This window comes from Heterodontus francisci, chromosome 27, assembly GCF_036365525.1.
Source record: "Heterodontus francisci isolate sHetFra1 chromosome 27, sHetFra1.hap1, whole genome shotgun sequence".
Lineage (NCBI taxonomy): Eukaryota > Metazoa > Chordata > Chondrichthyes > Heterodontiformes > Heterodontidae > Heterodontus > Heterodontus francisci.
In genome coordinates, this window is record NC_090397.1 from 7541372 (window position 1) to 7555357 (window position 13986).

Genomic DNA, 13986 nt, shown 5'->3' on the forward strand with positions numbered 1-13986 from the left:
TGTTGGAACAATGGGGACCCAGTCATTGCTTCCCCAATATGCAGAAGAAGTGGTCAGATCAGTTTTTGTCACATGACTACCTGGCTGTTGCAGAGAATTTGAACTTCCTATAAAGGATTTGAACTCAGAATGCCATGTGCTTCTGGAACTGAAGCAAGAATTAGAATTCCTGTTTGCCTCCCATCTCTTTCCCACAAAACTGAATCTTGTGAAGTCTCCTACATGAACAAAGTTTGAGAATACTGGGCCCTACCTACAAGCAAGTGAGCTCGAAGCACTGTAAACAAGAAACTCTTCTGAAACTGCCTCAAACCCCTCTCTACCATATTTTCCTCTTCTATTTTCTGTCCCTATCTGCATGTGTATAGAACATAGAACATTACAGCGCAGTACAGGCCCTTCAGCCCTCGATGTTGCGCCGACCTGTGAAACCATCTGACCTACACTATTCCATTTATAGAACATAGAACATTACAGTATATCGCATGTATGTCGCGTGTGCATGCTAGTGTGAGCGCGTCGTATATCCGAAAGCATGAACCATATTAGAGTTTAAGTTTAAGGTTTGATACATTTCATTTTTTCTTCCTTAAACCGGAGAAAACCTGATGTGCTCATTTCTTTGCCTTATAATTGGAAAACTGTGAACAAGGATTCACAAAAAGGGGAGCTCAAAACACAGAGTGTTTAAAATTAAACTCTGTTACACTAAGACCAGGTAAAGACAACAAAAGGCCCCTGGACACATTTCTCACCCAGCTGCAACACTCTTCAAAAGAGCCGGTGCAGACTCGATGGGTTGAATTTTTTTTTTTAGTTCTTGGGATGTAAGCGTCACTGGCAAGGCCAGCATTTATTGCCCATCCCTAACTGCCCTTGAGAATGGCCTCCATCTGTGCCGTACTATTTTCTGATAGTAAACCTACAGAAATATTCTCTTGTTAAAAGTGTTTTCCCCAGCCAACTTGCTTTGTACAAGTATAAATAGCCCCACTGGCGGCACAGCACCTTGCAAAATTTACCCTGTGAGAAATCATGGCAATTCTGCATTTTCTCTACATATTCAGTCACAGTGGATTTCAGCTTTTCCACAACTTTCATAGAGTCAAAGAGAGATACAGCACTGAAACAGGCCCCTCAGCCCACTGAGTCTGTGCCAACCACCCATTTATACTAATCCTACATTAATCCCATATTTCCTACCACATCCCCACAATTCTCCTACCTACACTAGGGGTAATTTACAATGGCCAATTTACCTATCAACCTACAAGTCTTTGGCTGTGGGAGGAAACCAGAGCACCCAGTGGAAACCCACGTGGTCACAGGGAGAACTTGCAAACTCCGCACAGGCAGTACCCAGAACTGAACCTAGGTCACTGGAGCTGTGAGGCTGTGGTGCTAACCACTGCACCACCCAGTATAAACACTTTTGTGAGAACTATCTTTTGCTACACAAAATTCAAGCTGGTAACTAGTAAACAATCAGAAATGCAAACCGAATATGCCAACTATAACTTACATTGTTATACTCTACCACAACTGCTGTATTTTTCAGGAGTTTAGTTCTTTTATCAGATGTTTTCTTTTGTCCAAGAAGAATTTTGTTCCGGCTGTTGAGTTAAAACAAAATATTGTTGTGCATTTAGGCAATCAAAGCAAATAACTAATGAATGATTTGATGGACATCTTAACCCCAATATTTACTGGCGTCAGGTTTCGTTGGTCGTGCGGGGGGCGGGAGGTGGTGGAGGAGTTATGGGCCTGAGACCATGGAGTTTTAACCGATTTTGAACAGGCTCCCAGCCAAGGAGCCAGCCTGATTGACAGGCTTGGCTGCCTGTCTCTTTGGGGACGCTCCAGAAAAGCGAGAAAATCAGAAAATGCTGGAAATACTCAGCAGGTCAGGCAGCATCTGTGGAGACAGAAACAGAGTTAATGGCCTGAATATTATGTTGTGGCAGAGGCCCCATCCACAGGCTTAAAGGTCAGGGGCAAGCCTACCTCCGTCGGGTCTGGAAGCCACGCTGTAATTATCCATGGCCCAGGCCCTTTATTGACCTCAAGCAGGACGTCCGTACCTCTGAGGCAGGAGCCTGCAGCTCCTGAGTCCCAGCAGCGCCATCAGGAGTGGTGGCCACTGCTGGGACTGCACCCAGCATGAGGAGCAAGAAGGACGTTGTTCCCAAAAAAGGTAAATGGGGTTTCGGGCCTCGCTGGGGACAATCGGCTGGGCTCCGCCAAGGGGGGTGGGGGTCGATCAGGACGGCAATGGGAGGTTCTCCAGCAGGGCAGCTTGTGCAGCTGGGGGGGGGCCCTTTGTAAGGCACAGGGTGCGTGATCAGGAGGATCCCCCCCCCCCCGGGCCCACAATGAGGTTGCCTAGTATTACTGGGCAGCCTCCTCAGCTGATGAAGTGCCCAGTTGTTGATGGTAATATACCAACGGCAGCAGGAGGAGACCCGTAAGTGGCAATTAATTGGCCACTTAAGGGCCTCAAGTGGCCTGGAGTGGGCTGGCTGCTTGCCACCACCCCTGTCACTGGTAAAATGGTAGCAGGGGCTGGTAGGCAATGGGAACAGCATCCCTCATGTCGCACTCGATTTTTAAGGGTGCAGCTTCGTGCATGCTGCTGGAAGAGATCGTCAGGGTGGGTAGAGAATGATTGAAAGGATCATAGGTGTTCACGGGATGGTGGAAGATTGTGGGGGGGGGGATGAGGAGAGATCAGGTGGGGGGGCATCAAAGAGAGATCAGAGGGCTCGGATATTGGGGACAAAGATGGGGGCTTGGGAGAGACGAATATCGGGTAGGGGGAGCAAGGAGTGATTGGAGAAGCGTTAGAGATTAGGGCCAGAGTAGAGGCAACCTGGGGAAGAGAAAGGGATAAAGGGAGCAGGGAGATATGGGTGCCAGAGATTAGGAAGTAATTGGATGGGGAAGAGTTCGAGATCTGGAGGGTCAGGGAGACATTGGACTGGGGTCGGAAATCAGGGGAAGAGAAGGATGTTCAGGAGTGAATAGGGGAAGGCAAGTAGAGATGATGGGGTGGCATAGCAAGTGGAGATCAAGGAGGTGAGGGCGGTGTTTACAGGGTAAGTTTATTGGGCCTGGAGGAAACATTCCTGCTCCTCCTAGCCCACAAGAAGTGCTGTAAAGTCGCTTACGTCTTGGAACCAGCCCTTCTCACCTCATTTTACCTGCCAGGTTTCCAGAGGCCCGGCAAGCCTAGCTGACTGTGCTTAAAAATAGAAACACTGTTAAATTGGCAGCATACAGCATCTTTAAAAGCTATCAATGACAGTACCTCCTGCTTAGAGCAGATTACTTGCCTGCCCCTCATCCTGTCTTAGTTAAAACTGAGTGGATGGGTTTGTGGTGGCTTGGGTTCCTGTTTCAGATTTTTAGCATTTTTAATTTCCTGTCTGACCTAAACTCACCAGTCTGTGGGGGGTTAAAATTACCTCCCTCATTTTCTTGTACTGTGTTCATTGGTTAAAAAATTAACAATTTCTAACAATAAGTTGTTTATGGCATTTGATAAGCAGTTATATATTAATAATGCAAATAAATATCTTTCATTTTTTTAAATGTTCAATGTTGGTGTACAGCCTTTTTTCACAATGGAATACTGATAATACTGGCCAGACACAAATCAAATTAATTGATTTAGCTTGCCAAAGCAAATTTTCTTTGAGAGCAACAAAAGAACCTTTTGAGCACATTTTCTGATCTGCACATGTTTGTCAACATTAACCAATAGTGTTTGATTTATAGAGGAAGGTGCTTACTTTCTTATAGACCATACAACTTCAGACACCCATTTTGATATAGGTGTGAAATTCTCCTCTCGTACCAGTCTGTGCAGCAGTAGTACAAAATACTCCAGAAATCGATTTTGGTCTCTAAACCTCGTGACTGTAACAGAGGAGATATAAAAATGGCTTTCAACAAAAGAATATTTCTGTAGGTTTACAATCTAATTATATTTCTTACAGGATTATTCTGCCAGATCAACAGACATGTTTCACAGTTATACAGGCAAGAATCTGGCAAATGATTAAGAATAAAACTAGATGGATCATCTGTGATTGACCAAGGCACTGGATTCGGATACAACAAAGACACACCCAGCCCAGTTGACCCTGCAAAGTCTTCCTCATTAACAACTGTGGATTTGTGCTAAAGTTAGGAGAGCTGACCCAAAGATCAGTCATGTGACAGCCTGACATAGTCATATGCGCAGAATTACACCTTTCAGCCAATGTCCCAGACCATTCCTGAGTATGTCTTGTCCCAACAGCACGATAGACCCACCAGAGGTGGTGGCACAATGGTATAAAGTCAGAAATGAGTGGCACTTAACATTGACTCCAGAATCCACGAAGTTTCATGGCATCAGGTCAAACAGGGACAAGGAAACCTCCTGTTGATTACCATCTACTGCCTCCTGAGCTGATGAATCAATACTCCTCCATGTTGAGCATCACTTGGAAGAAGCATTGAGGGTAGTAGGGGCACAGAACGTACTCTGGATGGGTAGGTTTCAATGTCTATCACCAAGAGCGGCTCGGAAACACCATTACTGACAAAGCTGATCGAGTCCTGAAGGACATAGCTCCCAAACTGGGCTTGGGGAAGGTGAGAGAACCAACACGAAGGAAAAACCAACCTGACCTTGTTCTCATCCAATCTACCTGTCACAGATGCCTCTGTCCATGGAGTATGGGTAGGAGCAACAACCGCAGTCCTTGTGGAGAAGAAATCATGTCTTCATACTGAGGACACCCTCCATCGTGTTGTGTGGCACACTGCATTTCCTTCCCTTTTGTTCTTTTTCCACCCTCCCCCCTTTCACTTGCTTAAAATCTATTACATTTCTAACTTTTCCCAGTTCTGATGAAAGGTCATCGACCTGAAACGTTAACTGTTTCTCTCTCCACAGATGCTGCCTGACCTGTTGAGTATTTCCAGCATTTTCAGTTTTTATTTTAAAAGTTTCACAACTTTTAAAAAATATTCTGGTTTTCTATTCTTATTACCAAAATGAATAACCTCACACTTCCCCACAATACTCCACCTGTCACCTTGTTACCCACTCACTTAACCTGTCTATATCTCTTTGTATCGACAGCAAACCTGGATACATTACTTTCAGTCTCTTCATCTAAGTCATTAATATAGTTTGTAAATAGCTGAGGCCCAGCACTGATCTTTGCGGCACTCCACTAGTTACAGCCTGCCAACTTGAAAATGCCCCATTTATCCCAGCTCTCTGTTTCCTGTCTGTGAACTAATCCTCCATCCATGCTAATATATTACCCAAACTCTATAAGCCTTGATCTTGTGTATTAAACTTTCGTGTGGCAGCTTATCGAATACATTTTAGAAATCCAAGTATACTATATCTAATGGCTCTCCTTGATCTACGCTATTAGTTACATCCTCAAAAAACCCTAATACATTTGTCAAACACAATTTCCCTTTCATAAAACCATGTTGATTCTGCGTCATCATACTATTATTTTCTAAGTGCATTGTTAAGACTTCCTTAATAATAGATTCCAGCATTTCCCTGACAATTGATGCCAGGGTAACTAGCCTGTAGCTCCCTGTTATCACTCTCCCTCCATTCTTGAAGAATGCATTTGCTGACTTCCAATCTGCTGGGACCGTTCCAGAATCGAGGGAATTTTATTTTTTTTTGTTTTTTTATTTAGAGATACAGCACTGAAACAGGCCCTTCGGCCCACCGAGTCTGTGCCGACCATCAACCACCCATTTATACTGATCCTACGCTAATTCCATATTCCTATCACATCCCCACCTGTCCCTATATTTTCCTACCACCTACCTATACTAGGGGCAATTTATAATGGCCAATTTACCTATCAACCTGCAAGTCTTTGGCATGTGGGAGGAAACTGGAGCACCCAGAGGAAACCCACGCAGACACAGGGAGAACTTGCAAACTCCACACAGGCAGTACCCAGAATTGAACCCGGGTCGCTGGAGCTGTGAGGCTGCGGTGCTAACCACTGTGCCACCCATTTTGGAAAATGATAACCAGCATAACCACTATCTGTGCAGCTACCTCTTTTAGAACCCTAGGATGTAGGCCATCAGGCCCTGGAGATTCATTGGCTTTTAGTCCCTTAAGTTTCTCACAGAATCATATAATGGTTACAGCACACAAAGAGGCTATTTGGTCCATCGTGTCTGTGCCAACTGTTATAGTCAAGTGAGGAGGAGTCGAAGGGCTTCCCTCTTTTCCCTGTCCTTGTTTGACCACAACATTTAAAGTGGATGCACTGGCCAATTGAGTGGGTGCTAGATTACTTACTTGCTATGATCATGACAAGAACCAATCAGACAGGTTTTCTTGAGTTTAAAAAAGAAAGAGATTATCTTAATTGTACTTAAACCGAACTAAGAAATATAATAAACTACATTCTAGCTTTCACACACACACAAATAGGTTACAGAGTGAGGAAGGGTAGATTAGTTGAGTTAGAGTCCATAGAAAAAAGGGGTATACAGTCTGTGGGGTTTAGTGATTTGGCTGGTTTCTAGCTGAATTCAATGGTCTTGCTTTTAGTTTGAAGAGATACATGATTGATTTGGTGGGTCTCTTAGAGACAGTGATGCAGTTGATTTCCTCCAAAGGGGTTTCTGATTATAGCTGGAGTATGCAGAGCTGGTCAGTCAGCAGGCAGGGTTCGAAGCTTGCAAGCTGGAATGGAGACAGAGAAGGGACCCCCACTTGTGTCTGCACATATCAGAGTCCAGATGCTTCTCCTTTCTGCTGCAGAGAAACACCAGCTTAAAAACACGGAAGTGTCGGGGCGGGGGGGGGGTCTTGTCACGTGACAGTCACCCAGTGATTCAAGCATAGTAGTTAGCAGTGTATTTCTTCTTACTAAAAAGAACATGCAGTTTCCTTAAACTTCCAAGGTCTTAGTTCTTGTTGGGATGAGCAGACATTTTGTCTCCACCTCACAGGCCTTTCAATGCTGAAAATTAGGTGGCCATCTTAAGCTGCTAGCAAAGTCATTTTATATCTGTTCCTTTATAAATTTGTTCAAAAAATATAAATTCAGATCTCCAGCTGGCAGACAGCCATAAAGGCGGGGCTAAAGTGTGGCGAGTCGAAGAGACTTAGTAGTTGACAGGAAAAAAGACAGAGGCGCAAGGGGAGAGCCAACTGTGTAACAGCCCCAAAAATCAAATTTTTCTGCAGCACATGTGGAAGAGCCTGTCACTCTAGAATTGGCCTTTATAGCCACTCCAGGCGCTGCTCCACACACCACTGACCACTTCCAGGTGCTTACCCATTGTCTCTCGAGATAAGAAGGCCAAAGAAAGAAAGATCACCAGTCAGCGGATTAAAGAAAATTATCATTAAACAAAGCAAGTTGGTGTGATGGCTCCCCACCATACAAAATGAAATGTGACGACAGGAGCATTTCATTATGAGGTCACAAATTAAAAAGAAACTGTACACACACATTCATTCTCAAACACTCACTTATCAGTCACAGCCATACTCTGGTTTAGTTTTTTTTCATCCGGGCTTGGCTACGAGCACAACTGTGGAACTCCAACTGCTCTGACTGGTCTCAATCAGCGTGTGCTCCAGCATATACTGAATTTCCTTCCGAACCTCAGTCAGTTTCCTGGGACTGAGGTAATAGGGATTTTGTTTTATGGGAGGGGGTCTCTCCTATATCCACATTGTGTAGGGTTAGGGTTGTGCACCCTGGTTTGTCCCTGCAGATCCCTTTAAAGGCTGTGAGCAGCCTTGTTAGGTCTCCTCTCTGTTCTGTGTTTAAATAGGAGAGTTTTTTTTAATTGTTCAAGGGATGTGGGCGTCGCTGGCTAGGCCAGCATTTATTGCCCATCCCTAACTGCCCTTGCGAAGGTGGTGGTGAGCTGCCTTACTGAACCACTGCAGTCCATGTGGGGTAGGTAGACCCACAGTGCTGTTAGGAAGGGAGTTCCAGGATTTTGACCCAGCGACAGTGAAGAAATGGCGAAATAGTTCCAAGTCAGGATGGTGTGTGACTTGGAGGGGAACTTGTGGTGTTCCCATGCATCTGCAGCTCTTGTCCTTCTAGGTGGTAGAGGTCGTGGGTTTGGGAGGTACTGTCTAAGGAGCCTTGGTGCATTGCTGCAGTGCATCTTGTAGATGGTACACACTGTTGCCACTTTGCGTCGGCGGTGGATAGAGTGAAGGTTTGTGGATGGGGTGCCAATTAAGCGGGCTGCTTTGTCCTGGATGGTGTCAAGCTTCTTGAGTGTTGTTGGAGCTGCACCCATCCAGGCAAGAAGGGGAGTATTCCATCATACTCCTGACTTGTGCCATTTAGATGGTGGACAGGCTTTGGGGAGTCAGGAGGTGAGTTACTTACTGCAGAATTCCTCGCCTCTGACCTGCTCTTGTAGCCATGGTATTTATATGACTACTCCAGTTCAGTTTCTGGTCAATGGTAATTGCCAGGATATTGACAGTGGAGGATTCAGTGATGGTAATGTCATTGAATGTCAAGGGGAGATGGTTAGATTCTCTCTTGTTGGAGATGGTCATTGCCTGGCACTTGTGTGGCGCGAATGTTACTTGCCACTTACCAGCCCAAGCCTGGATATTGTCCAGGTCTTGCTGCATTTCTACACGGACTGCTTCAGTATCTGAGGAGTTGCGAATGGTGCTGAACATTGTGCATTCATCAACAAACATTCCCACTTGTGACGTTATGATGGAGGGAATGTCATTGATTAAGCAGCTGAAGATGGTTGGGCCTAGGACATTAGCCTGAGGAACTACTGCAGTGATGTCCTGGAACTGAGATGATTGACTTCCAACAACCATAACCAACTTCCTTTGCACTAGGTATGACTCCAACCAGCGGAGAGTTTACGGTGTCCAATTTCTCTAACATTTCAATGTTAGCTAACCGGACGGTAGGGGTTTCAATTTGGGAATCCTCCAGGCCTCCCTCCACTCATGCTCACTGTCCCTTTCGCCCTTCTCTTTCCCGACTGTCTGACAGACCTGTGCTTGTTTGTCCCCCTTCCTGGCTGTGATAACGTTTTAACATATTGATGTGGCACAGCCTTTGATATTTCCTACGATCTGGGTTGTCAATTATATAATTCACCTTGCTAATTCGCTTTACTACTCTGTACGGGCCACTGAACCAGGCTTTCAATTTTTCTCCCTGTATTGGTAGTAGCAGTAAAACATAGGCTGAAATGTTCTGGCCTTGGCATCTTTATCCGCCTGTCTTTTCATAGCTATTGGGAGGTTTTGAGGTGTTCCTGAGCCATGGCACAGACTCTCGTAAGTTATTCTCGGAACATGGAAACATGGAGATGTAGTTAACAGGGAAAGATTGTCCCTGTGTACCAAAAAGCTTCCTTGATTAGTTTTAGAGGACCTCTCACTTCATGTCAATAAACTAATTTAAAGGGACTAAAGCCAGTGGACTCATTGAGTTAGTTCCTGGTAGCAAACAGAAGAAATCCCAGCCCTTTGTCCCAGTCATGGGGTACTCAGCAGTATGTCCTTATCATTGTATTAAGGGTCTGGTGGTACTGTTCCACAGCCCCTTCTGATTGTGGGTGGTAGGCTGAGGACTTTAGCTGGGTTATGCCCAGATTACCCTTGACCTTTTGAAAAATACTGGACATAAAATTCGTGCCCTGATCCAACTGGATCTCAGCAGGCAGCTCATATCGGGTGAAGAATTGGGTTAGCCCCTCCACCACTATCTTGGCAGAGATAATTCTTAGAGGGATAGCCTCTGGAAATCGGGTAGCCACATATGAACATACGAATTAGGAGCAAGAGTCAGCCACTCGGCCTCTCAAGCCTACTATGCCATTCTACAATACCATGACTGATCTGATTGTAATCTCAACTCCACATTCCTGCCTACCCCCAATAATCATCACCCCCTTGCTTATCAAGAATCTATCTACCTCGGTCTTAAAAATGTTCGAAGACTCTGCTTCCACTGCCTTTTGAGGAAGAGAATTCCAAAGACTCACAACCTTCTGAGAGAAAAAAAATTCTCCTCAACTCTGTCTTAAATCGGCAACCCCTTATTTTCAAATAGTGACCCCTACTTCTAGATTCTCCGCCCTCAACGCAGCCCAGTCTCTGCCAGTCATGGATGAGCTGGACATACAGCCAACAAAATCGGAACTCAGTGATGCCAGTGATTCTCTCGCCAGCGGAAAAGCCCCTGGGAAGGATGGCATTACCCCTGAAATAATCAAGAGTGCCAAGCCTGCTATACTTTCAGCACTCTACGAACTGCTTTGCCTGTGCTGGGACGAGGGAGCAGTACCACAGGACATGTGCGATGTCAATATCATCACCCTCTATAAGAACAAAGGTGACCGCGGTGACTGCAACCGTGGAATCTCCCTGCTCAGCATAGTGGGGAAAGTCTTCGCTCGCGTCGCTTTAAACAGGCTCCAGAAGCTGGCTGAGCACGTCTACCCTGAGGCACAGTGTGGCTTTCGAGCAGAGAGACCGACCACTGACATGCTGTTCTCCCTTTGTGAACTACAGGAGAAATGCCGCAAACAACAGATGCCCCTCTACATTGCTTTCATTGATCTCACCAAAGCCTTTGACCTCGTCAGCAGACGTGGTCTCCTCAGACTACTAGAAAAGATCGGATGTCCACCAAAGCTACTAAGTATCATCACCTCATTCCATGACAATAAGAAAGGCACAATTCAGCATAGCGGCGCCTCATCAGACCCCTTTCCTATCCTGAGTGGCGTGAAACAGGGCTGTATTCTCGCACCTACACTGCTTGGGATCTTCTTCTCCCTGCTGCTCTCACATGCGTTCAAGTCTTCAGAAGAAGGAATTTTCCTCCACAAAAGATCAGGGGGCAGGTTGTTCAACCTTGCCCGTCTAAGAGCGAAGACCAAAGTACGGAAAGTCCTCATCAGGGAACTCCTCTTTGCTGACGATGCTGCATTAACTTCTCACACTGAAGAGTGGCTGCAGAGACTCATCGACAGGATTGTGGCTGCCTGCAACGAATTTGGCCTAACCATCAGCCTCAAGAAAACGAACATCATGGGACAGGACGTCAGAAATGCCCCATCCATCAATATCGGCGACCACGCTCTGGAAGTGGTTCAAGAGTTCATCTACCTAGGCTCAACTATCACCAGTAACCTGTCTCTCGATGCAGAAATCAACAAGTGCATGGGAAAGGCTTCCACTGCTATGTCCAGACTGGCCAAGAGAGTGTGGGAAAATGGCGCACTGACACGGAACACAAAAGTCCGAGTGTTTCAAGCCTGTGTCCTCAGTACCTTGCTCTACGGCAGCGAGGCCTGGACAACGTATGTCAGCCAAGAGCGACGTCTCAAATCATCCATTGCAATGTAGGATACAGTGTTGCAAATTAGGTAGGTTTCTTAAGCTGCTAGCAAGGTCATCTCTTATCTGTTCCTTTTTAAATTTCTTTAAAAAATATAAATTCTGATCTCCAGTCAGTGGATTAAAGAAAATTATATTCAACAAAGCACGTTGGCGTGACACAGCTCTCTACATGAGCAACTCAGCTTCCCCTCCCCTTTCCCTATAGCCCTGCAATTTTTTTTCTCTTCAGGTGCTTATCCAATTCCTTTTTAAAAGCCAAATTGAATCTGCCTCCACTGCACTCACTATCAGTGTATTTCCAGATCCGAACCAACTGCTGCATAAAAAAGTATTTCTTCATGTCGCTGTTAATTCATTTGCCATTCACCTTAAATTGATGTCTTCTGATTCTCGATCCTTCCACAAATGGGAACATTCTCCTTATCTACTCCGACTAGACCACTCAAGATTTTGTACACCTCTATCAAATCTCCTCCCAACCTTCTCTTCTCAAAAGAAAACAACAACAATTTTTCCAATCTAACCACGTAATCGAAGTCACTCATCCTGGAACCATTCTCGTAAATCTAGTTTGCACCCCCTCTACAGCCTTTGTATCCTTCCGAAAGTGTGGTGCCCAGAACTGGGCACAATACTCCTGGTCAGGACGAACCCGTGTTTTATAAAGGTTCATCATAACTTCTTTGCTTTTGTACATGATGCCTCTATTTATGAAGCCCAGGATCCCATATGCCTTTTTAACCATTTTGTCAAACTGCCCTGCCATCTTCAATGATTTGTGCTCATATAGCAAGTCTCTTTATTCCTGCACCCCTTTAGAATTGTACTCTTTATTTTATGTAGCCTCGTTGTTCCTACCAAAATGTATTACTTCACACTTCTCTGCATTAAATTTCATCTGCCACATGTCCTCCCATTCCACCAGTCTGTCTATGTCCTCTCCTATCACTATCCTCTTCACATATCACAAAACTTCTAAGTTTTGTGCCATTTGCAAATTTTGAAATTATGCTGTGGATACTCAAGTCTAGGTCATTAGTATACATCAAGAAAAGCAGTGGTCCAAATATTGACCCCCGGGGAACTCCACTGTATTCCTTCCTCCAATCCAAAAACAAGCATTCACCACTACTCCCTAGCCAATTTTGTATCCATGCCGCCACTATCCCTTTCAATCCATGGCTCTGATTTTGCTGACAAGCCTATAATGTGGCACTTTATTAAATGCCTTTTGGAAGTCCATGTACACCACATCAAATGCAGTACCCTCATCAATTCTCTCTGCTACCTCAACAAAAAACTCAATCAATTTAGTTAAACACGATTTGCCTTTGAAGAAATCCGTGCTCGCTTTCCTTAATTAATCAACACTTGTCCAAGTGAAGGTTAATTTTCTCCCATATTAACATTTCTGACAGCTTTCCTACCACTGAGGTTAAACTGACTGGCCTGTAGATGCTGGGTTCATCCTTACACCCCTTTTTATTCAAATATAACATTATTACGTTTACAATTCTCCAGTCTTCTGGTACCACCCCTGTATCTAGGGAGGACTGGAGGATTATGTTCCACACTCTCAAAGTAATTAATATCAGCAGAGAAAAAGTTGGTCTCCTCTGTATCCTTTCAATAATTGAAATATCTTTGTTGTACTGTGGCATCCAAAACTGTACACAGTATTCTAAGCGTGGTCACATCAATGACATATAAAATGACAGGATCATCTTGCTATTTTGATTCAATATTGCCCTTTGAACACATCCACATATTGCTCTCATTTCTCACACACCATCTCCCAGTGCGTGGGCAGCCGCCAAGGGCATGGACTGAGCCCCAACCTTGGAAAGCCCCCAGGGTCAGCGATGGAGGTGAGCGATCTTTCATGGGATGTGAGCATCACTGGCAATGTCAGCATCAATAATTGCACTTGAGAAGATGGTGGTGAGCTGCATTTTTGAACTGTTGCAGTCCATGTGGTGTAGGTACACCTATAGTGCTGTTAGGAGGGAGTTCCAGGATTTTGACCCAGTGACAGTGAAAGAATGACGATATACTTCTAAGTCAGGATGGTTGTAGCTTGGAGGGGAACTTTCAGGTAGTGGTGTTCCCATGCATCTGCTGCCCCTGTCCTTCAAGGTGGTACAGGTCATGGGTTTGGAAAGTGGTATTAAAATAGGCTCGGTGAGTTGCCATCTTGTAGATGGTACACACTGCTGCCACTGTGCGGCGGTGGGGAAGGGAGTGAATGTTACAGATGGCGGATGGGGTGAGGTTCAAGCTTTGTCCTGGTTGGCGTTGAGCTTCTTGAGCGTTGTTGGAGCTGCACTCATCTAGCCAAGTAGAGAGTGTTCCTGCCTTGCAGATGGTGGACAGGCTTTGGGGAGTTAGGAAGTGGGCTACTCACTGCAGAATTCCCAGCTTCTGACCTGCTCTTGTAGCCACAGTATTTATATGGCTAGCCCGGTTAAGTTTCTGATCAATGGTAACCCCCAGGATGTTGATGGTGGGGGATTCATAAGCTCAAAAGAAATAGGATTGTGATTTAATCTGATCCAATTGTGGCTTTAACCTCA

The 13986-nt window shown here is 45.1% G+C and overlaps 1 protein-coding gene across 7 annotated transcripts in view; it reads right to left on the reverse strand.

Moving 5' to 3' along the window:
* The window catches only part of LOC137384622 (cilia- and flagella-associated protein 54-like), a 712374-nt gene that overhangs the window by 433150 nt on the left and 265238 nt on the right, over positions 1-13986 (reverse strand). For all 7 annotated transcript variants that reach the window (XM_068058759.1, XM_068058758.1, XM_068058757.1 and 4 more), the window contains 2 exons: positions 3792-3918; positions 1523-1613 (listed from right to left, as the gene is read on the reverse strand). In XM_068058759.1, the coding sequence (XP_067914860.1) occupies positions 1523-1613; positions 3792-3918 (218 nt within the window). The remainder of the gene's footprint in view (positions 1-1522; positions 1614-3791; positions 3919-13986) is intronic.